Genomic DNA, 27,576 nt, shown 5'->3' with positions numbered 1-27,576 from the left:
CCCAACTGCTCCTAAATGTCCGTTTACCAGCAGCAGTGTACATGAGGCCTTAATACAACAGCTTTTATGTATTTTGCCTAAGGGCTCATGCACATAGGTGCAACAAATGCTACTTTCAGAGGCGTACTGTGTTTTGATTTATTTACTATATTAAAGTTTTCAAAATAAACAGTGTAAACAAAATTTGTGCACATGGGCATAATAAAAATAGGAGTTCTTTCTTAGAAGGAAAAAAGGTCTAAAATACACTTTATTACCAAAAATATTGGGACGCCTGTTTTTACACGCACATGAACTTTGATGGCCTCCCAGTCTTAGTCCGTAGGGTTCAATATTGAGTTGGCCCACCCTTTGCAACTATAACAGCTTTAACTCTTCTGGGAAGGCTGTCCACAAGATTTAGGAGTGTGTATATGGGAGCGTTTGACCATTCTTCCAGAAGCGCATTTGTGAGGTCAGGCACTGATGTTGGACAGGAAGGCCTGGCTCGCAGTCTCCGCTCTAATTCATCCCAAAGGTGTTTTGTCGGGTTGAGGTCAGGACTCCAACCCAAACTCGCTCATTCATGTTTTTATGGACCTTGCTGTGTGCACAGTCATGTTGGAAAAGAAAGGGACCATCCCCAAACTGTTCCTACAAAGTTGGGAGCATGAAATTGTCCAAAATATCTTGGTATGCTGATGCATTAAGCGTTCCCTTCACTGGAACGAAGAGGCTAAGCCCAACCCCTGAAAAACAACCCCACGCCATAATCCCCCCTCCACCAAATGATTTGGACCAGTGCACAAAGCAAGGTCCATAAAAGACATAGAAGAGCAAGTTTGGGGGGTGGAGGAAATCCAACCTCAATCCAAAATACCTTTGGAATGAATTAGAACGGAGACTGCGAGCCAGGTGTAAGGTCCTTTTGACGCGGGCTGGACTCTGCTTAACTCGGATTTGCTCAGCAATGGATCTGTCCACTGATCACTGAGTAGAGCACAGTAGGCGGATGACAGGTCCCTGTCCAAGTCCATTTACATCCGTCACTCCATAGAGGAGAATGGAGGATCGGATCAGATCCGCCTGAAAAACGGACAGATGGACCCGATCAGACCTCTCGTGTGAAAGGGGCCTAAATGTGCACACTTGATGCATAAATTTACCGGCATACAATTCTAAAAGCGGTTTACAGATAAAAGAGTATTTTGTGCACCACTACTTGCATTTTTCTCGCTAGATCTTTCTGCCAGTTCGTATAATCCAGCATTTACATGAGTATTTAATTACACCCGTGTTCACGAGCCCTCAAGAACAGTAAAAGGCAGACTCCGGGGATACATTCCTAGTCTGCTGGTGGCAAAAACACAGGTGTGATCTGGCTGCAGGTTTTTAAAGAACTAGTGCGAACGAGGCCCAACTTCTATACAGACACTTCTAATAGGTTATTTCCCCTCTTGTTAAACTGTAACTATAAGAACGAAGCAGAAATGTGAAAAGTGCTAGCTAAACTGCTGGTGCACTGTTGTGATGACTAGATTATTACTGGCGTTATGTGAAAACACACAGTCACATGGCCACAAAGCAGACAGGCTGCATGCTTGCACAATAAATCAGACCTAGGACCAAGGATGAGGTGCTGCCATGCAGCATGTGTACTTCCTGTATATAGAACATCTATATACTAATATAGAGAAGTTTACTATGTATACACTTCATGGATGGGATTACTGCAATGCATTGCAGGTTAGATCATAATCACTTCAATAAACCAAAATAGATTTGCATTGTTGGCTTGACAAGTACTGTCAAACTACAATAGCCAGCATACAGCCGACAATGAAACTAGGCATCTTTTACCTACTGTATATCCTTCAATGTATGGGCTCTGAATAAAATGCAATTATTACAGTAGTTTTTAGATAAGTTAAAATAAAATAAATAAGGCTATCGTTCATTTACTGCACCTATCATATAGAAGACCCAGGGGGATATTTATGACTACAGATCAGCAAGGCTGGATAAAAAAAAATTAAAAATTAAAATGGGAGTACGGCAAGGGTGATGGTGGCTACAATAAGAGAACGGGTAGAAGTCTACAGACTTCAAATTTACATTTTTATAAGACTCATTTGGTAGTTGTCACCAATTATGCTATAGTGGCAGAACAATATGCATCATTTTTGTGCTACAAAAAGCAAGTTTACTGAGACTAAAGCCCCATACACACGATCAGATTTTCTGCAGATTTTTGTCTTCAGATTTACCAAAACCATACAATATGAGGTCAAACCTTAGGACTTTCAATTTGTATGCAATCAGGCAGGCCCTTGCACTACATGGTTTTGATAAATCTGAAGACAAAAAGCTAGAGAAAAATGTAATAGCGTGTATGGGGCCTTACTTTATATCAGCCATGGATACACTAAGGCATTGCTATGGTAACAACAGGGGATAATTTACATGGAATATTGATGGTTCTGGTATTGTAGAAAAGTGGCCTTTATATAATTTGGAGCACCATGGCCTCTCTATTCCTCACACTGCCTAGTATACCATCCTTAGCACCATTCTTCCCACTAACTGAAAGTGGAAGGTTTCACGATTGTGTATGCCTATCTTTCCAGAAAAGCAGCAATGGTTAGTCTGTCTTTCGGATCTGTGGAACCTTCTGGATAACAGATTGTTTGATTGGCTTTCTTTCCTTACCGTGACCTCTGGATTTCAAAGGCACTGCTGGTCCCACTCTGTATTTGGTCACTACAGCTGAAGACTGGGGTGGCTGAAGTCCTGCAAAAAGCAGCCGGTAAAATAGCAGAGGTGAGGGAGTTAAGACGGCCCCTGCTACCTATGCAAGGTGCTTGGACAGGGACCCCGCTCCCTGCTGATGCTGGAACACTGCTTGTAAAGGCATCCTCCTCTTCTTCCTCATCATACTCAATTAACTGTTGTATCCTTAACTGCATCTCTTGTTCCATCAGCTCCCGTCTCCCACCCACAGAAATAGGCAAGGGTCCTGATGGAGAGGTTAGTCCTGTCTTGATGAACGGTGCATGGACCTGATGTTGAGGAGTTGCAGGCAATGTTGCATTAAGTGATGTATTGTGCATTGCATCCTTTTCTGCAAGATGAGAAGTCTGCTGAGTCCTGCTTAGTGCACATGCAGTACCCTCCCTTGCTACCCCATTAGCCTGCAGGGGTCGCCCATCCAAGGAGATGTTGGTAAGGAAAGAGAGGGCAGCCTGTCTCCTGCGAGGATCCATGCGCTGCTGCCTCTTAATGAGATCCAGGCTATAGGAACCTGGAGACTGTATGGAGCCCACTGTCATCCCATTGATGTTGCTTTTGCTGCTAGTAGCAGCAGCCATAGTATATGCTAGTGAGAGATCAGCGGAGGCTGCAGGACAGCTTCATAGCAGCAGAGTGCCAGATACACAGCAGCTCACACACAGCAGTAGCAGCAGCAAGGCACTGCTTGTTATTGCTGTGTGCTGGGCGGGATCACAGATGACATGCTTCCTCTCTTCCCTTCCCCTGTTTATGCCTACTGCACGTGTGCAATAATGGGAAGGATCGCCTCAATTTGCTTACAGTAGCCAAATTTAAAAAGACCAGCTGCTCCCCCATGTGGATAAAACAAATATTACACTGTAAAAGAGACTTGTGACGTAGTCAGTTGTTTTGTTTGTGATGTTTATTCAGGATTAACAACTGTGAAGTACTAGGTTTACTATAAATACAGGAACGTTACCTTGAAATGCATTCAAGATAACCTTGCAGGGAGGGAATACATTATTAATTTGTCAGAAAACATTCAACTGGTGGGAAGTGTTAACATGCAACATAAGCATAGACGGACACATTTGCAAACAAAACAAGTCGCAAGAACTTACTGAAGTCCATTTCAATAAAAAAAAAGTTATAAATCTAAAAGTTATGGTATTCATTTATAGTATGCATACTTTCACTGAAGAATTCTGGTCTACGCATTATAGCGGAACATCACCCAAAAGAAGTTTCTCCTCCCCTTATCCTTTACATTTCACACTTTTTTGGGGGGGGGGGGGGGGGGGGATACCTGATTTTGACAGGGACCCGCTGCCCCACTTTCGGTCGGATTGCCACAGCAATCAGAGATAAAGTTTAGCCCCCTCTCTATCTCCAGCAGTGTTCTGGGACACATCGCAGGTCCCAGAAGACTGCAGGTCTATTCACAAAGTGCACTGCAGCTTGTGCATGCGCAGTTGGAAGCTGGCTGTGAAGCCAGTTTTCCTTAACCACTTGCTTACTGGGCACTTAAACACTCTTCCTGCCCAGACCAATTTTCAGCTTTCGGTGCTCTCACACTTTGAATGACAATTACTCAGTCATGCAACACTGTACCCAAATGATTTTTTTTGTCCTTATTTTCCCCACAAATAGAGCTTTTTGGTGGTATTTGATCACCTGTGGGGTTTTTATTTTTTGAGCTATAAATTAAAAAAGACCGAAAATTTTGAAAAAAAAATAAAAAAAAAACACGCACATTTTTTTGTTTCTGTGACAAAATTATGCAAATTATAAATTTTTCTTCATAAATTTTGGCCACAATTTATACTGCTACATATCTTTGGTAAAAAAAATAACCCAAATTAGTGGATATTATTTGGTCTTTGTGAAAGTTAGAGAGTCTACAAGCTGTGGTGCGAATCGCACAAAATTGATCACATCTGATGTACTGGTGGACTATCTCACTTCTTGCGACCCGAACAAGCCAGGAAAGTACAAATACCCCCCAAATGACCCCTTTTTGTTTTGGTATTTAGTAAGAGGCATAGTGAGCTTTTTGATGTTGTCATTTTTTTCCCACAATTCTTTGCAAAAATAAGATTTTTTATTTTTTTTATTTTTTTCCCACAAAATTGTGATTGTAATAGGTTATTTTTCTTACATGGCATGTGTATACCACAAATGACACCCTCAAAAAAATTCTGCTACTCCTCCTGAGTATTACAATACCACATGTGTGGGACTTTTTCACAGCCTGGCCACATAGAGGCCCAACATGCAGGGAGCACCATCAGGTGTTCTAGGAGCATAAATTACACATCTAACTTGTTGACTACCTATTACACTTTTGAAGGCCCTGGAGCACCAGGACAATGACACGTGACACTGATGACAGATGGCACTGATGTGGCAATGATGACAGATGGCACTAATACGTGGCACTGATGACAGATGGCACTAATACGTGGCACCGATGACAGATGGCACTAATACGTGGCACCGATGACAGATGGCACTAATACGTTGCAATGATGACAGATGGCACGTGGCACTAATACGTGGCACTGATGACAGATGGCACTAATACGTGGCACCGATGACGCGTGACACTGATGACAGATGGCACTGATAAGTGGCATTGATGACACGCGACACCGACAGGTGGCACTGATGACAAATGGCACTAACAGGTGGCACTGGGGACAGATGGCACTTTTTTTTCCCCCCACTTATGGCCGCTGCAGCCGTTCATCTCTCTCCTCTCACACGCTGTCTGTGTGAGGAGGGAGAGGGACGCTGAGAGATGATCTCATATGTTTACATATGAGATCATCTCACATTGGACACGCCGATCGTGCTGTAAACGGCCGCTGTGATTGGCCGTTTACAGCGATCTGTGTTTGCCTGTCTCCGGGGGACACGGCAAACACAAAACTTCACCGATGCGTGCCCGCGGCGGCACGCATTGCGGTAGTAAACATGAGGACGTCCAGGGACGGCCCCCCGGGCGAAAGCGCCTGCTCTATAGCTGTCAGTCGGCTATAGGGCGGGAAGCGGTTAAAGCGGTTGTATAGTCATTTTTTATAAGTTTAACCTACAGGCAAGCCTAATAAGGCTTACCTGTAGGTAAAAAAAAAAATATATATAAAAAAAAATAATATCTCCTAAACCTGTACGGTTTAAGAGATATTACCCTCACAATGCGCCGCTGACTGCAGTGGTGCATGCGCACAGGGGATTCTTGGCTGAAAGTCCGGCAGACGCCAGACCCTGCCGAAAATAAATCTCCCACGCGCATGCCCGATACCCGTAAGACACGCCGAGGGAACATGTCAGCTCCCTCGGCGTGGATCAGGCCAGACGTCGGGGCCTCGTTCTAAGGTAAGTATTTCATAATGAGGTAGTATGCGGTGCATACTAGCTCATTATACCTTTTCCTTTGCAGGTCAAAAAAATAATCAAAAACCCTTTAGTGGGTTTACTCCTGCTTTAATCAAGATGCTGGCACCTAAACCAGAAGTCGATTGAAGATTAAGCTCAGGTGAAGGCATCGCTGGATCCAGTAAGCAGCTACAGTATTTGTATCTGCTGACTTCATTTTTTGGGGGAGACTGGAGCACCTCGAGTTGTGTGGGAAATCAGCTATGGCTAAAATTTGTTAAAGCTGGACGTGGATTATAACCCTCTCTTACTCTATCCAAAATATAAAAAAAAAAAAAAAAAAAAAAAAAAGTTTTGCTTTTATCTTGTTCTGTTTGACTGTAAAAGCTGTCCTAACTAAAATATTGAAAGGTTTACTTTCACTACCAGGAGGTGTACAACTGGGGGAAATCAATGGTGGAGAAGGATCTGGGTGTTCTGGTTGATCATGAGCTTAAATACTAGCATGCAATATCAGGGAGAGGGAGAGATCGTTAATTTTGCCCCTGTACAAATCATTAGGAAGACCTCACCTGGAATATGCAGTTCAGTTTTGGGCACCAGTTCACAAAAAAGGATATAGGTGAACTGGAGAAAGTGCAGAGAAGAGCAATCAAACTAATAAGAGGCATGGAGGAGCTCAACTATGAGGAAAGATCAGAGCAGGGGTCTCAAACTAGTGGCCCTCCAGATGTTGCGAAACTACAAGTCCCATCATGCCATTGCCTTTGGGAGTCTTGCTCTTAACTGTCAGCCTCGCAATGCCTCATGGGACTTGTAGTTTTTCAACAGCTGGAGGGCCACCAGTTTGAGACCTCTGGATTAGAGGAATTGAATTTATTCTCTCTTGAGAAGAGGAGATTAAGGGAGGATATGATCAACATGTACAAATATATAAGGGGTCCATATAGTGACCTTGGTGTCGAGTTATTCACTTTAAAGGTCATCACAGAGGACAAGGGGACACTCGTTACATCTAGAGGAAAACCTTAGTTAGGCTTACCGGCAATGGTATTTCTACTAATCTTTCAGGACAGCACCTGGAGAGAGTGCAGCTCCACCCACATCCCAGGAAACACTGCAGTCATTTCTTTAAAGCTTGGACACTTCCACCATGGCCTCAGTTGTTATCGAGTACCTCCAGCCATCAGATTTTCTGCTGATTTTTTCCTTCAGGTAGTGCAAGGGCCTGCCTGATTGCATACAAATTGAAACTCCTAAGGTTTGACCTCATATTGTATGGTTTTGGTAAATCTGAAGGAAAAACTAAAGCAGAAAAACTGATAGTGTGTATGGGGCTTTACTCCTAGGGTGTGACCACTGCCTGCAGGATCTTCTTGCCAAATGACTGCTCTGCTGCTGGGAGCAGGTGCAGCCTATAGTGATGAGTGAAGGTGCAAAAAAACTTCCATGTGGCCACCTTGTAGATTTGCTCTGGTGAAGCCCCAGCTCGTTCTACCCAGGAAGTTGCTACAGCCTGTGTTGAATGGCCCACTACCCCTGTGCGCGGGGGCGTTCTACTTCCCTAGCCCTATAAGCTTCTTGGATAGCCATCTGACGCCACCTTCCAATCGTGCTTTTAGAAGAATTATCTCTTGCGATCTATGAAAAACGGAAGCAACCTTTGGCAAAAACTGTCAAGAAAGGCTCAATGATAATGCCTGATGTTCACTGACCCTTCTAGCTGAGGTGACTGTTATCAGCAGTGATATTTTTAAACGGCAAAAATTTAAATTGTAGAGTCTTCTGGTGGTTCGAAAAGTCTTCTAGTAAGACCCTGCAAAACAACTGATCAATCCCATTTGGGGAAAAACTTAAATGGAACCAGCCTATCCCTAGCTAGTACCTTGAAAAACCAAAATGATCAAAGGGTCTAGCAATAAAATTTTCTCTAGAAATACTGACAGTGCTGCTACCTGAATTTTTAAAAAGGTACTGGCTGCCAAAAACAAAAACACACACACACACACACACACACACACACACACACTCTCCACTCCGTCATGGAGAAATTTGAGAACAGAAATGTCCTCCTGTGGAGAGCAACTTTTTGACACACACCAGGAATTAAAGCATTTACACGATTTAAAATAAATGGCCCTTGTGACCTTCTTCCTAGTTTTTAGCAGGGTACAAAACCCTTTCTCCTCAGAATCCAGGCTGCCAGCCTGAGGTGACCTACATCAGGATGCAGAAGGGGACCCTGAGAACTAAAGGGATCATCTGTACAGGAGAAAAGGCGTAACACAAGCAAAATGTCCAGTGCTGAGCCAATGCGTCCAGACTGTCCGCTTGGTTCTGCCTGTTCAGGGAAAAGTAGACTGGAATTTTTGGTTGGGATGCAAACAGGTATACCTGGGGAACAACTCATCTGCCCACTATCCTCTCAAATCTCTGTAATTAGACTCCATTCTGATTCTAGCACCATTCTTCTGCTTAAGAAGTCCCCTATCCGGTTTAGGCTGCCCTTCAGGTGTATTGCTGTTAGGGATGCCAAGCCGTCTTCCACCCATGTCAGAATCTGCGAGGCCGAGGTTAGAAGACACTCGCTTCTTGTGCCCCCTTGCCTTGAGATGTATGCCACCACTGTGGCATTGTCTGACAATACCTAGATGCGTTGGTCCCTGATAAACTATGAAGGCCCACAGCCCCAGAGCAATGGCCCTTAGTTCCCTCCAGTTGGAGGACTTCTGGATTCCTCCACTGTCTAGGACCCTTGGGCCATCCTGTTCTCCAGATGTGCCACCCACCTCCAGGAGCTTGCATCTGTTAAAGCTTTTGCGTCGGGAAAGGTCCAGAACAGACCCTTGTTCAAATTCGCCTGCCTCCTCCACCACCATAACTTCCTCTTGACCGGAGAGGGAATCCTGATCGGTTTCTCCAGAGACTCTCCGTATGTCCAATTCTGTAGAATTGCCTGCTGGAGGTCTCTAGAATGGAGGCGGGCCCACTGAACAGCTGTGATTGAGGCCGTGAGAAGCACCAGCATGGACATGGCAGCCCGAACTGTCACAGATAAATTTGTCTGTACTTTCCTTACAGCGGCCTACACCTTTATCATTTTTTTTCGTCTGGGAGAAAAATCCTTTCCTGTACTGAGTCGATGGCCCCCCTGCTCTCATCTGGAGCTATGGGTACATGCAAATACCCATCCCAGAGAACTATTGGTGGCTAGAAAACACCCCAGGGGGAAGCAGTTTTCTCACAGAATATATTGTGTCCATACAGAATTTTTTGTATCGGATGGCCCTGTTCAACATCTTTAAACTCAGTATCAACCTGAACTTTCCTGAAGGCTTTTTTTACTAGAAAAACATGTGAATAGCACCCTAGTCCTTCCTCTTCCCTAGGCACTGGGGTGATTACCTTTTGTTGGAACTCCCGCAAGAGTGCTGTCTTTCTTCTTGATCTTTGGGGGCCTGAGTCACATAGAACAGAGATGGTGGGTTCTCAGAACTCCAGCACGTAGCATCCACGTCGCCCCCCTCCCACTGTGGAAAAAAGGACCGCAGCCTTCCACCCACAGTCGGGAGACCATCAATGGGTTTTTGCGGGTTGACAAAACATCCCAGTCTTCCCCCAACCCCCTTGGGACCACCACAGTTTCTTCTGTCCTATTTCTTTTGAATCCCAGGTCTGGTAAAAAGGACGAAAAATTCTCTTAGTTTGTGGTGCGACCTTCTTTTTTTGGCTGGAAAGGCTTTTCTCTTTGTTCTGTCTAGGACAGCGTCAAGGTCAGGGCCAAATACCAGATCCCCTTCGAAGGGTAGGACACTCAGCTTTGATTTGGAAGTCGAATTGCCCGACCAGGTTTTTACCCATAAAGCTCTTCTAGCTGAATTAATCAAAGCTGAAGATCTTGCGGACATTTTCACTGACTCAGCCGAGGCATCTGCCATATAACCTACTGCCTTTTGTAGGACTGGCAGAGTATCCAACAAATCTTTGCGAGAGGTCTCAGCCTCAATATGGCCTTTTAGTTGTTCCAACCAGTGTTCTAAATTCCTGGCTACCTCTTTTGATGCCATTGCTGGTTTGAGATTGGCTAGCGTAGAATCCCAAGCCAAGTCCATAGTGCCCTTCAAGACACCCATGTTCTCAAAAGCTAAGCGATATTTGCGAGACAGCTATGTCAAGTTTAGGTCTTATTCCAAACTTGCGTGCCATCTTCATCAAAAGGAAATCTCCTTTTAAGAGACCTGGAGATAAAGGGGGCCCTTTTCTGGGTCCTTCCACTTCCTCTTTATAGCCTCCGATACATGTTGTCGTGCAGTGACAATTGGGTCTTATCTTCCTTGATATTTAGGGTCGTGTGTATGGTCTTTAAAAGGTCATCTACCTCTTCCAAAGACAGCCTGTAACGGGAGAAAGATACCTCTTTTTCCTCGCCTTGCCCCTTGTCTGTCCTGAAATCCACTTTTCTCCTCCAACTCTCTAACCACTGTCCAAGCTACAGAGAACGTGTGAGGGCAGGGTGGAGAACCCTCTGTTGATTGTGCCACTGGCTGTTTGTCAAGATAGGAGTGGAAGGACTGAAAGAGGTCTTCCAACTCCTTCCGGATTGACGTGTGCATCTCACTAGGTTGGGCAGAGGGTCCTTTAGTGGAAGTCTCCTCTCTGACCAAACCCACTATGCAAGACTTGCACAAAGGCTTGGTCCAAGACTCCCTAAGGCAGGGCTCGACAAAACCCGGGCGCCAGGTCGCATTTGCGACTAGAATTAGCGACCTGGCGCATGGGGCAGCACAGCTGGGGGTATCCTGTCTCTGTGGACCCCCCCGCTCGATCGCGTCGGGCCGCGCCGCCGCCGGCCGGTAATTGAGCCCCCGGTTTTGAGGCCTTCTGTGATCCTATGGTTCCTTCTGGAATCTGGCGCCCTCTTGTGGTGGCCGTTGGAATTACAACCAGCAATGCTAATAGAGCCATTTCCTTCCTTTTACTTAGAACCCCTAAGCATTATAATGTGTGTGTGTGTGTGTGTGTGTGTGTGTGTGTGTGTGTGTGTGTGTGTGTGTGTGTGTGTGTGTGTGTGTGTGTGTGTGTGTGTGTGTGTGTGTGTGTGTAAATTATTATTATTATAATTATTTTTTTTTTTTTTATTCTAACACCCTAGAGAATAAAATGGTGGTCATTGCAATACTGTCTGTCACACCATATTTGCACAGCGGACTTACAAGCGCACTTTTTTTGGGGGGAATAATAATTTATTTAATAAAAAAAAAAAAAAAAAAAAAAAAAAAATAAGACAACAGTAAAGTTAGCCCAATTTTTTTTTTTTTATATTGTGAAAGATAATGTTACGCCGAGTAAATCAATACCCAACATGTCATGCTTCAACATTGCGCTGGCTCATGGAATGGCGACAAACTTTTACCCTTTAAAATCTCCATAGGCGACGTTTAAAAAATTCTACACGTTGCACGTTTTGAGTTAGAGAAGGTCTAGGGCTAGAATTATTGCTCTCACTCTACTGATCACGGCGATACCTCACATGTATGGTTTGAACACCGCTTTCATATATACGTTCGCTTCTGCACGCAAGCTTGGCGGGACAGGGCGCATTTAAATATTTTTTTTTTTTCTTATTTTAACTTTTTATTTTTATTTTTTTCACCGTTTTTAAAATAAAAATGTGTGTCACTTTTATTCCTATTACAAGGAATGTAAAAATCCCTTGTAATAGAAAAAAAGCATGACAGGTCCTCTTATATATGAGATCTGGGGTCAGAGAGACCTCACATCTCATATTTACACTAAAATGCAATTTTAAAAAAAATCGTCATTTGAAAAAAATAAAAAAAATAAAATGTCCCTCTAAGAGCTATGGGCAATGACTTGGAGAGAGGTGGGGGGGCTGGGGGCGCCATCTTCCCCTCACTCGTCTCCATGTCAGGCCAGGGACAGGTCCAGATCGCCGTCACGGACCTGGCTCCTAACTTTTTTAGCTGGCTCCTAGATTCCAAGCAAATTTGTCAACCCCTGCCCTAAAGGAATCTTTACATGAAGCACATCTTTTCTTGGTGGGGAGGGGGAAACACGCATAGTCTTTTCTTCAACTTTTGTCTGAAAATACACCAGACAAAACATATCATCAATACATTTACAGATTGGATATTCTCCCCTGCAGATCCCAAAACAACAGTCAGTGAGAAAAAAAAAAAAACAACAAAAAAACATCCCACAAAATCACTGCTGTACAAATAAACCAACATTAATAGAGATGTCACCTGAGTGTGAGGCAGCCCCCCCCCCCCCAGGGGGGAAAGGAGGGGCAAAACATACATGGCCCAGGTTAACCAACAGAGGCCCCTAGCCTCTCCTACCTGGGTCTGGATGGTGCTTGTGGCTCCCACTCCTACCACTGCCCAGGGTTCCTCTGGCTCCATCTCTCCAAGGGTTCCAGCAGACGTCCGGCAGTCTTTTTATTTACGGAAATGCACCCGCCGAGGCTGCCTCCCTATCCTGCGATCAAAGGGCTGGAACCAGAAACCGCTGCCGGAAGTCCCGTCCCATCTGGCAGTGGCGTCACCCGCCACTTGGACCCGGAAGAGGACGCTGGAAGCCAAAGACGCCGCACTGCCTAATGCAGCCCTGCACTCTGCCTGCAACCCCCCCAGTCTATCGGCATGGGACCCTCCACCGGGCTCTGCCCTTGCTTGACTAAATGAAGGGAAAGGCACCGAAACACCCGCCACCTGTCGGGGGGGGTGGGTGGGGTGTTAGGCTGGCCAGCAGAACAAAAAAACACCACCAGGTCTGCCCTAGCCCTTCTCCACCTGGAGAGAGTGCAGCACACCCCTAGTTCCCTTCAGCGCTTCTAACATGGCTGGAGGAAACGTTACAACTGAGGCCATGGTGGAAGTGTTCAGGCTTTAGAAAAATGACTGCAGTGTTTCCTGGGAAGTGGGTGGAGCTGTGCTCTCTCCAGGTGCTGTCCTGATTGACAAGGTGAGAAAAAAAAATTATTTAATCTCCAATTATGGAAAGGTTTCTTCACAATAAGCGCTGTGAAAATGACTTCCTTCAGGAGGTGGTTTCGGCCAGGTCAGTAGATTCCTTTAAAATTTCTATTAAAAAAAAAAAAAAAAAAAAAATGACCTAGATTATTTCCAAAATGTACATGATATAATACTAATGTCGTGTACACATGACCGGACTTTCCGGCAGACTAGGGCCAACGGTCTTCCTGACGGACTTTCAGCGGAGTTCCGACGGACTTTCCAAATGAACGGACTTGGGCACACACAATCACACCAAAGTCCGACGGATTTGAATGTGATGACATACGACTGGACTAGAATAAGGAATACAGGTGGTTTTTGTATAATTCATGGAGCTCAGCCTTAGTTAAGTGCATTCAATGCACATCTGAGGTGAGCATGGACCTTCACTGGGAACATTGACGTTGTCACACTTTCAGAATAAGTCTACTGCCTACGCCTAAGGGTTCCATTTGATGAATCAAGCATTAGAAACAGGCGTGTTCCAAGATCACTAGATAGTGTTTAAATTGTTTTAAGTTGGCACCAAACACTCAACAACCTAATTGCAGCTGCTAGATTTGTGTTCTATATCAACTGCTTCACCAACACCTCTATTGGTATCTTATTTCTGCTGCACTTTAAGTCCTCAGATATGCCCCCTATACCCCAACCTTGGCTCCATTTTTTTACTACAAAAACACCAAGTCTTTTGATTGCACAATTGTTTATTTAGAATTAACAACTTTATGCTTCATTTTTAATTATAAATAAAATGTAGTCATAACGTTGATAGTGGTATCGATCCCCCCCTCAATTAGCCAGCCAAGGAGAGCCCTCTTTGTTGTGAAAGTCAATATTGCCCCTTGGTTAGCATTGCTGGGATCTAACTTTTTCAATACATACCCTTGCCTAATGGTTAAATTACACACAGAAGAACTCTACTTTGGTTCCTTGGGATTTATCATAGCTCATCAACATTTGCAATCTGGGATTTTAAGTCTCATTCATTTCTAATATAAACAACACTACAAAGCACATAAAACCTGCAGCATTAGACTCTGCTCCATTGGAGCCAATATTATATCGAGCACAGTGACATTAGCACCAACACATGCTAGGGTAGTCAAAACGTAGCATATTGAAGTACTGTGCAGTAACTGCATTAAAGAATCTGTTAGCGGCCACTACTTCCCTCAAAAGATGGAAGAAAGCATTGATTGTCCATGAATGAGCTGATCATCATTCATTTCCTCCTGTCACCAAATGTCATGTCATGCATTCCATGAGAAAGTCAGAAGCAATCAGTCCAGTTTTTAATGGATATCACAAAAAAAAATAATAATTATAAATAAATATATATTAGTTTTTATCTCTAAAACATGAATTGAAAACAAAAGTCCCATGTGATTTTACAGTGTGTCTATGAAAAGTGAAAGGGCATGATAATGAGGGGGCTAAATAAAAAGGAACAGTAATTTATGATCGATTGCACTTTTATGCACTAATTACCCTAATGCTGCGTACACACGATCGGACATTCCGAAAACAAAATCCATGGTTTTTTTCAGAAGGATGTTGGCTCAAACTTGTCTTGCATACACACGGTCACACAATGTTGTCAGAAATTCCAAACGTCCAGAACAGTGATGCACGTCGGGCCAAGAAGTTCAATAGCCAGTGCGGCTCTTCTGCTTAATTCCGAGCATGCGTAGAATTTTGTGCTTCGGAATTGTGAACACACGATCGAAATTTCCGACAACGGATTTTGTTGTTGGAAAATTTGAGACCCAGATATTAAATTGTGTGTGTTGGAAATTCCGATGGAAAATGTCCGATGGAGCCTACACATGGTCCGAATTTCCGACAAAAAGCTCCCATCGAACATTTTTCGTCAGAAAATTTGACCGTGTGTACGCGGCATTACACTCCTCTTTGTCCTCCCCATCACCACACCTATACACCTCAATAGAGCTTAGAGCTGATGACCACGGATTTCTGATGAGGCCTATGACCGATACCATACTATGTCTAGCACAGCTTCTTTTAATATAGACAGCACTGCTTCTTTTACTATACTCATCTCTGTCTGGAACAGATCACAACATCAGAAGTATTCAGAGGTGTTTAGGGGATGAGGGTAAGTGCACTTAAAGTGATAATAAAGTCTTTTTTTTTTTTTTTTCTGGTTTTGCACAGAGCAGCCCAGATCCTCCTCTTCTCGGGTCCCTCGCCGGCGCTCCTAGCCCCTCCCTCCTGCCGAGTCCCCCCCCCCCACAGCAAGCAGCTTGCTATGGGGGCATCTGAACTGAGTGCTGCTCTGTGTGTCTATTCAGACATGGAGCCACAGCTTGGCCCCCCTCTCTCTCTCTCTCTCTCTCCTCATCGGCTCACTGACTTTAAATTGACAGCAGTGGGAGCCAGACAGCCGAGACTCTTGTGCAACATCGCTTAAGTATTAGGGGGGGCTGAGGGGAGCCGTTTCACACAGAAGGCTTTGATCCTAATAGATAGAATCCATCAAGATAAAAAAAATAAAAATAAAAAAATAAAATAAAAACCACACAACTTTAACTGAGCTCTAGGCACATAAGCTACACAAAAAACAAATGTTATGTAGCCTACAATTACACGATCAACTGCTATAGGCCCTTTTCACATCAGCAGGCTGTTCGGGTCTACCCGTCAGTTTTCAAAACGAACCCTCCAGTCTACTCTATGGAGCGGCGGGTGTCAGACAAGTGCTAAGTGCAGACAGATAGGGATTGTTCCTCATCCATCTAGTGGATCGTATGTCAGTCGGTGTAAACTGACAGACGGTCCGTTTACATCTGACAGCCCACAGAGGACAGCAGGCTCTGTCCGTGTCCACTGTGCATCAGCGGAGCAGACGCAGACCAGCCATCTGCAAGCTCAGTGAGGATCAATGGAGATATTCAATGCTGAGCTGAACTTCAACAGAACCCGTGCCATGTGAAACAGGGTGCCCAAATTGGTTTCTTCATTACAGTTTCCTGTTCGGGGACCAGCACGGAAGCAGTTTACCTATACACATGGTGGCTGGTCAGTTTACAGCATGCAGCATTACATCATTACTGTCTGGTGTGGGAGTTTCCAGCAAAAGTGCGTTTGGGATTTTTTGCCTATCCTGCTCTTTCAGGTGCCCAGAGCCACTGACATTAGTATTGGTGTGTGTATTACAAGCAGGTGGGTGCTTATGCTAAAAATCTTCCCTGCTGTGTCTCCTTTATAGCCGCTGGATACTGCACTGAGCGGGTGTCTTCCCAATGCTGAGAGAGTTAACTGTATCCTCTGTTACTAAGAAAGGTTACATCGATGCCCCCCCCTTCACCATTCACAGAATTCATTACATCCAGCAGAATGGTTGCATTTTAGAAGAAGCAGCCTTTAGGTCATAGGATACATACTATTACACATAATTAACGTGTATGATGTACCATTTAAAACAAAAAGGGGTGTCATGCACATCCTAGTGCTGCAATGACATGAACTAGTCCAGGTCTGTCGGCAAGGTCATCTGGAAAAAGTCAATCAAAAAAAGCACTCCTGCAATGAATTATTAGAACATTCTTGTGCCTTGGCAGTGATAGTATAGAACGGGATCAGGAAAATTAAATATTTAATGGGCCAAAGTCCAGCATTGTAGCACTTAACTAAAATACACAATTTATCTGATATTCACTTCCTGTCAGATTATTTACACACAGATCTGTAGGTTGTGCCAGGATTACTCCAGGAAAATCAATGACAGTATAAGCCTATTCACACTACTGTCATTGCCCATGGCACTTCAACAAACCTATATTACAGTGCACTGCAACATGCAGCAACGCACTACCCATGTGCTGCACTAGCAAAAATGCAGTGGGTACGAGTTTTGTTCCGCTGTGGTGCATTCAAATGAATGGGCTACCTTACCGCACCAATTAAACACGCTACAACAAACCTAACTGGTGTGAATGGGCTCTATCTTGTCCCCGATTTGTCAGCGATACTTGTCCAAGCATCAGGTCATATCCAATATCCCTACTTGTTGGCAAACCTTAGTGCTACAGGGACAATTACAGACAGTCGTCGGGTTACAAACAAGATCGGTACTGTAGGTTTGTTCTGAAGTTGAATCTATTTATAAGTCAGAACAGGTACATTTTTTTGTAAGTGTAGCTCCAGCCAAAAAAAACATTTTTAAGCTTTTTGATAACATAGGGAAGGGTTAACACCCCTGTAACGTTTGTTTTGCTGAATGTGCCCCTTTTCAAAAGACTTCACCTCACTTTCTGTCCCCATGACAATTGGATTTTGAACACGTTGGGTTGTTGTGGAAACAAGGACTGGTAAAGCATCAGTGGAGGCAACTTTTTCCCATAATAAAACTCTTAAAGAGGAAGTAAACCCTGATGGGTTTACTTCTTTTTTTCCCTGCAAAGGTAAAGCATAATGGACTACTATGCATCGCATAGTAGCTCATTATGTGTCACTTACCTGACACAGGAGCCAGCGAAGTCACCGCTGTCCCCTGTAGTCCGCCGCATCCATGTTGCTTGTGGCGTCTCGCAGCTCCGACGAATCACAGCGGCGCAACCGCGATGACGTCACTCCCACGCATGCGCACGGGAGTCGCGCCTCGCAGCTCCGCCGCTGTCATACGGCGAAGCCGCGATGACGTCACTCTCGCGCATGCGCACGGGAGTCGACAAATTTGGCAAATCCATTCTTGGATTTGCCGCATTTAGTGCGCCTGCGCGCCGCTGTCTACGGCGCATGCGCCGTAGACAGCGGTGCCCATTTTCGGGCAAATATCTCCTAAACCATATAGGTTTAGGAGATATTGCTTGGACCTACAGGTAAGCCTTAATCTAGGCTTACCTATAGGTCCAAGTTGTTTGGAAGGGTTTACTTCCTCTTTAAGAGCCCTTTCACACCGAGCCATGGGGGACATCAGCAGTAAAGCTGCGCTATTTTTAGCGCCACTTTACCATCGTTTTGCGGCACTATTCGGCCGCTAGTGGGGCAGTTTTAACCCCCCGCTAGCGGCCGAAAAAGGGTTAAAGCCCCCGCAAAACGCAGCCGGTATCGCAGCGCTGCCCCATTGATTTCAATGGGGGGCAGCGGTGAGCTCACCGCTCCAAAGAAGCTGCCGGTAGGACTCTTTGTGACGCCCTACCAGCGCACCGCTCCACTGGCGTGCATGGAGCAACTTTATTCAGGCACTATACAGGCGCTATTTTTAGCGTCTGAAAACGTTGGCAGTGTGAAAGGGGTCTTACAGGGGTGAATTTCCTTTCCTAGGGGTAGATTTCCTCTCACTTCCTGTTGTCTCCCTCCGTTTGTAAGGAGGAGTCGTTTATGTCGGATGTTTGTAACTAGGGGACTGCTTGTACTTGGTTTTGAGAAGGTATTAAAGAGGACCTAGTATGAAAATGCAAGGTCTACTTATCTTGCAGTCCCACAATTTAAAAACACCAAGTGAAAGCAATAAGTGAAAACATGAGAAGCATACTTCTCTCATCCCCAGGCCTCAATGTGGGATCCTGAAAGAGCTGCAGAACCCAAAACCCACAATATAGGACTTCTGCACATTGCTGGAGCATCACCTTGTGCAATTTTGGATCCTGAGTTTTCTGCAGTATGATGCCCCTGGCACCTACAGGGAGAGTCCGGAAGCTGTGAAGGCAAGTATTTTCTACATGTTTCTTCTGACGTTTACCTTCTTGTTGCTTTGATTTAGCAATTTTTATAGAGATCTGAAAGATAAGCAAGTCATGCAAGGATCCCTAAACCATGCTCACACCATTTCCATCAACTGGGCATAAGAAGAAACCGAAGCAGGTTTGATATTGGACAGGTGTCCATGTCTGTTTATATCCGACTGCCACAGACCAACCTATGGCTGATAACACACTGGCCATTCTACTTCTTGAAACAAATCACCATCTACAGCATCACCCAAAAGGGAAAGTTCCACTTTAAGTCCTCCTTTCCCCCTCCTCTGCCACATTTAGAAGGTTTTTTTTTTTGGAGGAGGAGAGGGTGTGGGTACCTAGTTTTGACAGGTACCTGCTCTCACTCCTAGGCGATCCAAGTTAAAGATCTACCCCCCCCCCCCCCCCCACAGGTCTTAGAAGGCTGCAGAACCATTCACAGGGGCAAGCAGCAGAGTTGGCTGCCCAGAATTAAATTGTTAGTTACCCCAACACTTCATATTTCTAATATATGGGTGCGTTCCCATGTACTTGTAGGAAAAAGCATCCCGTTCTTTTTGTATTGCTTCCTTTGTGTGAAGTCCCTGGTGTTCCTGCTAGTCCCTCTGCTTTCCTATTAACAACTGACCACACTAGGCATGAGAGCAGGGTGGATAAAAATCAATTTTTATTACATTTAATTTTAATAAAATGCTTTTGGAGTAATTTATGGAGATAGTTTTCTATTTAACCACTTCCCGACCAGCGCACGACGATGTACGTCGACAGAATGGCACGGGCAGGCATATTGGCGTACAGGTACGTCCAATATTCAATGCCGCCCTGCCATCGGGAGCACGCCACCGGCGGCGCACTCCCGCGCTGGTCGGGACCCCCGTGAGTCCGGTCGCGGGACCCGCGGACTCGATCGCCGCGGGCATCCCCGCGGTCATCTCACGGAGCGGCCGAATGGAGGAAATGCTGTGTAAACAACATTTCTCCATTCTGCCTAGCAACTAGTGACGCTGATCTCTGCTCCATGTGATTGGAGCAGAGATCAGTGTTCGCTAAATGAAAGCCCAACCCCCCCACAGTTAGTAACACACCCCTAGGAACACTTAACCAGTACACTGCCACCCACTGGTTAACCCTTTCACTGCCAGTGTAATTTACACAGGAATCACTGCATTTATATAGCAGTGATTACTGTATAAATGACAATGGTCCCAAAAATGTGTCACAAATGTCCGATGGGTCCCCCACAATGTCGCAGTCACAATAAAAAAAAAAAAATCGCTGATCGCTGCCATTACTAGTAAAAAAAAATAAAAAATTATTAATAAAAATGCTATAAAACTATCCCTATTTTGTAAACGCTATAACTTTTGCGCAAACCAATCAATAATCGCTTATTGCGATTTTTTTTACCAAAAATATGTAGAAGAATACGTATCGGCCTAAACTGAGGGAAAAAAAATGTTTTTTTTTTATATATTTTTGGGGGATATTTATTATAACAAAAAGTAAAAAATAATGCGTTTTTTTCAAAATTGTCGCTCTATTTTTGTTTATAGCGCAAAAAATAAAAACCGCAGGGGTGATCAAATACCACCAAAAGAAAGCTCTATTTGTGGGAAAAAAAGGATGTCAATTTTGTTTGGGAGCCATGTCGCACGACCGCGCAATTGTCAGTTAAAGCGATGCAGTGCCGAATCGCAAAAAGTGGTCTGGTCTTTGACCAGCAAAATGGTCCGGTCTGCAAGTGGTTAAGATACATTAATAATTTCGTTTATTCAGCATGGAATGAAGCTTAGTTATGTAGCAGGAGGCTGTATATTCTGCAATACTTACATTTTTAGTAAACTCATTCAATGAATCCAGGCTCTGCAAGCTGAGATTACATCAATACAGTGCATGTCGTTATCACACAATTTCACAATAACCACGAGATAAAACAAAGTTCAGGAATATTCCTTTATCCTATTGTTTTACAAATCTATGTACACTACAAACTGTATGATTGAATTGGTTCTGATATTGCCGTTTTACTAACCTGACAGCTTATTATTCTAAATAGGAAACCTTAATTTTGTTTGTAAATATTAAATATTATAACTATCAGCAAGAATAAGTCCTTACATTTAAAGAGCACCTGCCATTTCAGGTTTATCATGGCACCGCCTGTTAGTGGGCATCCACTCACCTGCTGCCACCACATCCCACATTGTTGTGTCACTGCTGCATCACCAGCCATCCCATTTCAGTGAATGGGACTGCCGGAGAGTCAACAGCGGCTCAGAGGAGAAGCTGCTGTGGGACAGAGAGGACAGTTGCTCTTTAAAAATTATGATCTAAATCAAGTTGATTTAAATCAAGCCTTTTTACTAGTGATTTAAATCAAATCCACCATGAATGAGGGCACAGCATAGTCAGTTCTCTAGCTGTGCTGGGAACTCAGCCTGCTCTCCTCCAACAATTAGAGTTGTCCTGACATGCCCCCGCTGCACAGCCATTCACTGGGAAGCTCATTGTGTTGCAGTTTCTCCTCTCCCCAGCTCTTATGCAGCTGAGAATTGAAAGAAAGGGATTATCAAAAAGGTATTTATAATTAAATCTATACACAAATGTTTTGCCTGTGATTTATATTTTAAACTGAATGGGTTGTTTCACAAGGTGATCATTACAATCACTTTAAGATGCCTGGAACCAGAAGTCTAGTGAATAACTATCCTGGGCACTGGATTCCTAGACAGGTAAGTGTCCAGTTAATAAAAATCAGCAGCCTGCCGGATTTGTGGCTGCTGACTTTTAAATGTATTCGTTTTTTTCCCCCCGCAGAGTGGAGAACTGCTATAGGCTCCTTTCACACGGACAGACAGATTGGGTCTGCCTGTGAGTTTTTTAAGCAGGCCTGATCGGACCATTCACTGCCCTCTAAGGGCGGTCAGGCATCCGATTTGATCCTGCTAGAAACAGACAGATGGGGGATCAGTTCCCCATACGCCTGTCAGTTTGGATGACAGTCAGATGGAAATGGACAGGCGCTCTGTTTCCATCTGACTGCCCATAAAGGAAAGCGGGCTGTGTCTGTGTCCGCACAGCGAACACGGACCTGTCACCTACTAGCTCAGCAGGCATCAGCTGACAGATTCCCCGCTGAGAAGGCGAACATGCTAGCGGAGTCCACCCATTAAAAAGGGACCAAAAAAAAAAAAAAGGCTGCCTGCATGTTCCTATAGAATCATTCCCTCTGTAGACACACACACAGCAAAATGTCAGTCTGTTGATGTTCCTGTATCTCGATCACTAGCAATAGTGGCAATATTTCACTATATCAGCTACAGTACATAGGGAGTGATTCCATAGGGACAAACAGGCTCTGCCACTGGTGATTGTGACAAATGGTCAGTGGCAGGATCACTAGCAGAAAAAAAGCTGCCTGCATATGATCACCCTAAGGTCTCTACATACTGGATACCTAGCTGCTGTGCTTCCAATCCTGGTGTGACGGTGCACCCAGGAGACAGAGGTGCAGCACCCATCCCTACTGACTGCAGTCTGTCACAGTCTACAAGAGGCTGAAATACGCGGCTGCTAGAGAGGGCTCAACACTGTACTCATGTTGTGAGCTCTGTAAATGCTGGTATTTTGTCCCACTGAGCACACTATCCCACCCTGTCATACACTCTGCAGTTGGGCTAATCCCCCTAGATAATATGGTTTTTAATAAATCTCTAGTGACAAGAAAGCAGCATGGCTTCATTCACATGGGGTGTATCAATGTGTACCCCGTGCAAGGGCTATGTTTACCTGCACAGGGATGTACAGATGTTCCCTGCAATCCTGTGCAGGCAGTCCTATTGATTTCTATTGGGACACAGAGGCTGCTGAGTCACCACCACTGCTCCCAATATGACATCTGTGGGGGTGCGCACCCCTGAACTCACACTGTCTGGGATTGCTGTGCACCCACTTGGATGTCAAACTGAGAGAAGCAGTGGTGTCTGTGCAGCTGTCGTGTTCCAATAGACATCAATAGGACTGCCTGTATGGGATTGCTGGGAACATCTGTACATCCCCAGGTGGGTACACATGGCCCTCGCACCGATACATCCTGTGTGAACCAGGCCTCATTCAGATGGGTGAAAAGTGGTACCAGTCGCACACAGCTAAACGCCACATTTGTATGCAGCTAAACTCTGCATATGAAGCAAGTTATGAGCTGCGCCCAGAAATGGGGGGACTGGTCAGAGTTCATAATCCCAAGTCACCTCTGGGCATGCGGGGGTCAGCCTGTCATCTGTACAGGGTGACTGTTGGCACACCACGTATATGGGGCTGGTGGTCTCCATTGAAGAGTGTTGCGGCGGAGAAGCAAATGGTCCATGTGGATGGTGGTAAAGCAGGATGGCAATGCTGCAATACTAAGTACAAATGTCACCTTCCTGATCACACAGCATGACCTACAGAGGAGGAGCCCCCTTACTTGGCAGTACAAGAGGAGGAGGAGCCCACACCCCTGGAGCCCCCTTACCTGGAAGAAGAAAGAAGAAAGAGGAGGAGAAGATGAAGACCCTTACCTGGCTGTACAGAAGCAGGAGAAGCCTCCCCCCCGCCTTACCTGGCCATACAGAGGGAGGAGAAGCCCACCTCCTTACCTGGCCGTACAGAGGAGCCCCCTTACCTGGCCGTACAGAGGGAGGAGAAGCCCCCCTCCTTACCTGGCCGTACAGAGGAGCCCCCTTACCTGGCCGTACAGAGGGAGGAGAAGCCCACCTCCTTACCTGGCCCTCTGGCTGTACAGAATGGGGTTGGCCCCTTATACAGAGAAGGAGCCCCCCCCGTTACCTGGCCATACAGAAGAGGAGGAGCCCCCCCTTACCTGGCCATACAGAAGAGGAGCCGCCCCCCCCCTCCCTTACCTGGCCATACAGAGGAGGAGGAGCCCCCCCCCCTCCCTTACCTGGCCATACAGAGGAGGAGGAGCCCCCCCCCCTCCCTTACCTGGCCATACAGAGGAGGAGGAGCCCCCCCCCCTCCCTTACCTGGCCATACAGAGGAGGAGGAGCCCCCCCCCCTCCCTTACCTGGCCATACAGAGGAGGAGGAGCCCCCCCCCCTCCCTTACCTGGCCATACAGAGGAGGAGGAGCCCCCCCCCCTCCCTTACCTGGCCATACAGAGGAGGAGGAGCCCCCCCCCCTCCCTTACCTGGCCATACAGAGGAGGAGGAGCCCCCCCCCCTCCCTTACCTGGCCATACAGAGGAGGAGGAGCCCCCCCCCCTCCCTTACCTGGCCATACAGAGGAGGAGGAGCCCCCCCCCCTCCCTTACCTGGCCATACAGAGGAGGAGGAGCCCCCCCCCCTCCCTTACCTGGCCATACAGAGGAGGAGGAGCCCCCCCCCCTCCCTTACCTGGCCATACAGAGGAGGAGGAGCCCCCCCCCCTCCCTTACCTGGCCATACAGAGGAGGAGGAGCCCCCCCCCCCTCCCTTACCTGGCCATACAGAGGAGGAGGAGCCCCCCCCCCTCCCTTACCTGGCCATACAGAGGAGGAGGAGCCCCCCCCCCTCCCTTACCTGGCCATACAGAGGAGGAGGAGCCCCCCCCCCTCCCTTACCTGGCCATACAGAGGAGGAGGAGCCCCCCCCCCTCCCTTACCTGGCCATACAGAGGAGGAGGAGCCCCCCCCCCTCCCTTACCTGGCCATACAGAGGAGGAGGAGCCCCCCCCCCCTCCCTTACCTGGCCATACAGAGGAGGAGGAGCCCCCCCCCCCTCCCTTACCTGGCCATACAGAGGAGGAGGAGCCCCCCCCCCTCCCTTACCTGGCCATACAGAGGAGGAGGAGCCCCCCCCCCTCCCTTACCTGGCCATACAGAGGAGGAGGAGCCCCCCCCCCTCCCTTACCTGGCCATACAGAGGAGGAGGAGCCCCCCCCCCTCCCTTACCTGGCCATACAGAGGAGGAGGAGCCCCCCCCCTCCCTTACCTGGCCATACAGAGGAGGAGGAGCCCCCCCCCCTCCCTTACCTGGCCATACAGAGGAGGAGGAGCCCCCCCCCCCTCCCTTACCTGGCCATACAGAGGAGGAGGAGCCCCCCCCCCTCCCTTACCTGGCCATACAGAGGAGGAGGAGCCCCCCCCCTCCCTTACCTGGCCATACAGAGGAGGAGGAGCCCCCCCCCTCCCTTACCTGGCCATACAGAGGAGGAGGAGCCCCCCCCCTCCCTTACCTGGCCATACAGAGGAGGAGGAGCCCCCCCCCCCTCCCTTACCTGGCCATACAGAGGAGGAGGAGCCCCCCCCCTCCCTTACCTGGCCATACAGAGGAGGAGGAGCCCCCCCCCTCCCTTACCTGGCCATACAGAGGAGGAGGAGCCCCCCCCCTCCCTTACCTGGCCATACAGAGGAGGAGCCCCCCCCTCCCTTACCTGGCCATACAGAGGAGGAGGAGCCCCCCCCCTCCCTTACCTGGCCATACAGAGGAGGAGGAGCCCCCCCCTCCCTTACCTGGCCATACAGAGGAGGAGGAGCCCCCCCCTCCCTTACCTGGCCATACAGAGGAGGAGGAGCCCCCCCCTCCCTTACCTGGCCATACAGAGGAGGAGGAGCCCCCCCCTCCCTTACCTGGCCATACAGAGGAGGAGGAGCCCCCCCCTCCCTTACCTGGCCATACAGAGGAGGAGGAGCCCCCCCCTCCCTTACCTGGCCATACAGAGGAGGAGGAGCCCCCCCCTCCCTTACCTGGCCATACAGAGGAGGAGGAGCCCCCCCCTCCCTTACCTGGCCATACAGAGGAGGAGGAGCCCCCCCCTCCCTTACCTGGCCATACAGAGGAGGAGGAGCCCCCCCCCTCCCTTACCTGGCCATACAGAGGAGGAGGAGCCCCCCCCTCCCTTACCTGGCCATACAGAGGAGGAGGAGCCCCCCCCCTCCCTTACCTGGCCATACAGAGGAGGAGCCCCCCCTCCCTTACCTGGCCATACAGAGGAGGAGGAGCCCCCCCCTCCCTTACCTGGCCATACAGAGGAGGAGGAGCCCCCCCCCCTCCCTTACCTGGCCATACAGAGGAGGAGGAGGAGCCCCCCCCCTCCCTTACCTGGCCATACAGAGGAGGAGGAGCCCCCCCCTCCCTTACCTGGCCATACAGAGGAGGAGCCCCCCTTCTTACCTGGCCATACAGAGGAGGAGGAGCCCCCCTTCTTACCTGGCCATACAGAGGAGGAGGAGCCCCCTTTACCTGGCCATACAGAGGAGGAGGAGCAGGAGCAGCAGCCCCCCCCCCCTTACCTGGCCATACAGAGCAGGAGGAGCCCCCTTACTTGGCCCTGTGGCTGTACAGAAGGGGGTGAGCCCCTTATACAGAGGAGGATGGAGCCCTTACCTGGCCCTCTGGCTGTCTATGGCACTGCCCAGCACCCCCTGTATGGGTTCCGCACTGGAGAAGCTCTGGCCGGCACACGTCCTGCTGAAGGCGGCGGGTAGGATCCCATAGGTGAAGGAGTTCAGGCGGCCCCGGGGACCGGCACCCAGCGGGGTGATCGGGATGACCGGTGACCGTCTCTCATAGACATCCTCCGCTTCTGCCGGCTGCTGGTCCGCTATGTACAGCCCGTACTCGTCATCCTCCCGCAGGACCCCGGCTCTGCACCGCGCTGGAAGGGGCTGGGGGGAGGCCCGCACCGATTTCCAGGGCTGAGCATGCGGCTGGCGCCCCGGAGTGCCCGGTCCCGTCTCCTCACACTGCGGAGCCTCCACACTCCTACCGCCTGCACCTGCATCCCCCTCCGGAGCGCCGCCGAAATCCTGCAGGGGTCGCCCGTCCAGAGAAATATTGGTGAGGAAGGAGAGTGCAGCCTGTCTCCGGCGAGGGTCCACGAGCTGCTGTCTCCTGACCTGATCCAGGCTGGAGGACTGTCCGGGGCAGGACACCAGCATTACACCATTGCCGCCACTCTGACTGCTGCTGGCAGTGGCCATAGTGCCCGGAGAAGGGGTGTCAGGACACGGTGTGTGCCCGCTCCATGAGCGCACGAGTGCGGCAGGACGAGCGCCGAGGCACTGCTTGTTATTGCTGGGAGTGGGGCGGGATCACTGATGACATGATGGGCCTTCCTCCCCTCCGTCCCTGCAGTACGGGGCGCAACTTCCTCCATTCATACTATACACCCCCCAACAACTTCCTCCATTCATACTATACCCCCCCAACAACTTCCTCCATTCATACTATACCCCCCCAACAACTTCCTCCATTCATACTATACCCCCCCAACAACTTCCTCCATTCATACTATACCCCCCCAACAACTTCCTCCATTCATACTATACCCCCCCCCCAACAACTTCCTCCATTCATACTATACCCCCCCAACAACTTCCTCCATTCATACTATACCCCCCAACAACTTCCTCCATTCATACTATACACCCCCCAACAACTTCCTCCATTCATACTATACCCCCCCAACAACTTCCTCCATTCATACTATACCCCCCCAACAACTTCCTCCATTCATACTATACCCCCCCCAACAACTTCCTCCATTCATACTATACCCCCCCAACAACTTCCTCCATTCATACTATACCCCCCCCCAACAACTTCCTCCATTCATACTATACCCCCCCCCCAACAACTTCCTCCATTCATACTATACACTCCCCCAACAACTTCCTCCATTCATACTATATCCCCCCCAACAACTTCCTCCATTCATACTATATC

The 27,576-nt window shown here is 47.6% G+C and overlaps 1 protein-coding gene across 2 annotated transcripts in view; it reads right to left on the bottom strand.

Annotated features, from left to right (window-relative positions):
* The window catches only part of CABLES1 (Cdk5 and Abl enzyme substrate 1), a 170,979-nt gene extending 144,057 nt beyond the window's left edge, over positions 1-26,922 (bottom strand). The window contains exon 1 of one of the 2 annotated variants that reach the window (XM_077492570.1): positions 26,236-26,922. In XM_077492570.1, the coding sequence (XP_077348696.1) occupies positions 26,236-26,831 (596 nt within the window). In that variant the 5' untranslated portion in view covers positions 26,832-26,922. Of the gene's footprint in view, positions 1-2,688; positions 3,473-26,235 lie in introns of those variants that run through there. The other variant, XM_077492569.1, reaches the window with a different exon arrangement.
* Positions 26,923-27,576: the final 654 nt, after the last annotated feature.

The sequence above is a fragment of the Lithobates pipiens genome, unplaced genomic scaffold, assembly GCF_037356315.1.
Source record: "Lithobates pipiens isolate NorthernLeopardFrog02 unplaced genomic scaffold, aLitPip1_a1.2 Scaffold_19, whole genome shotgun sequence".
Lineage (NCBI taxonomy): Eukaryota > Metazoa > Chordata > Amphibia > Anura > Ranidae > Lithobates > Lithobates pipiens.
This window is presented reverse-complemented; position numbering and strand designations above follow the sequence as displayed.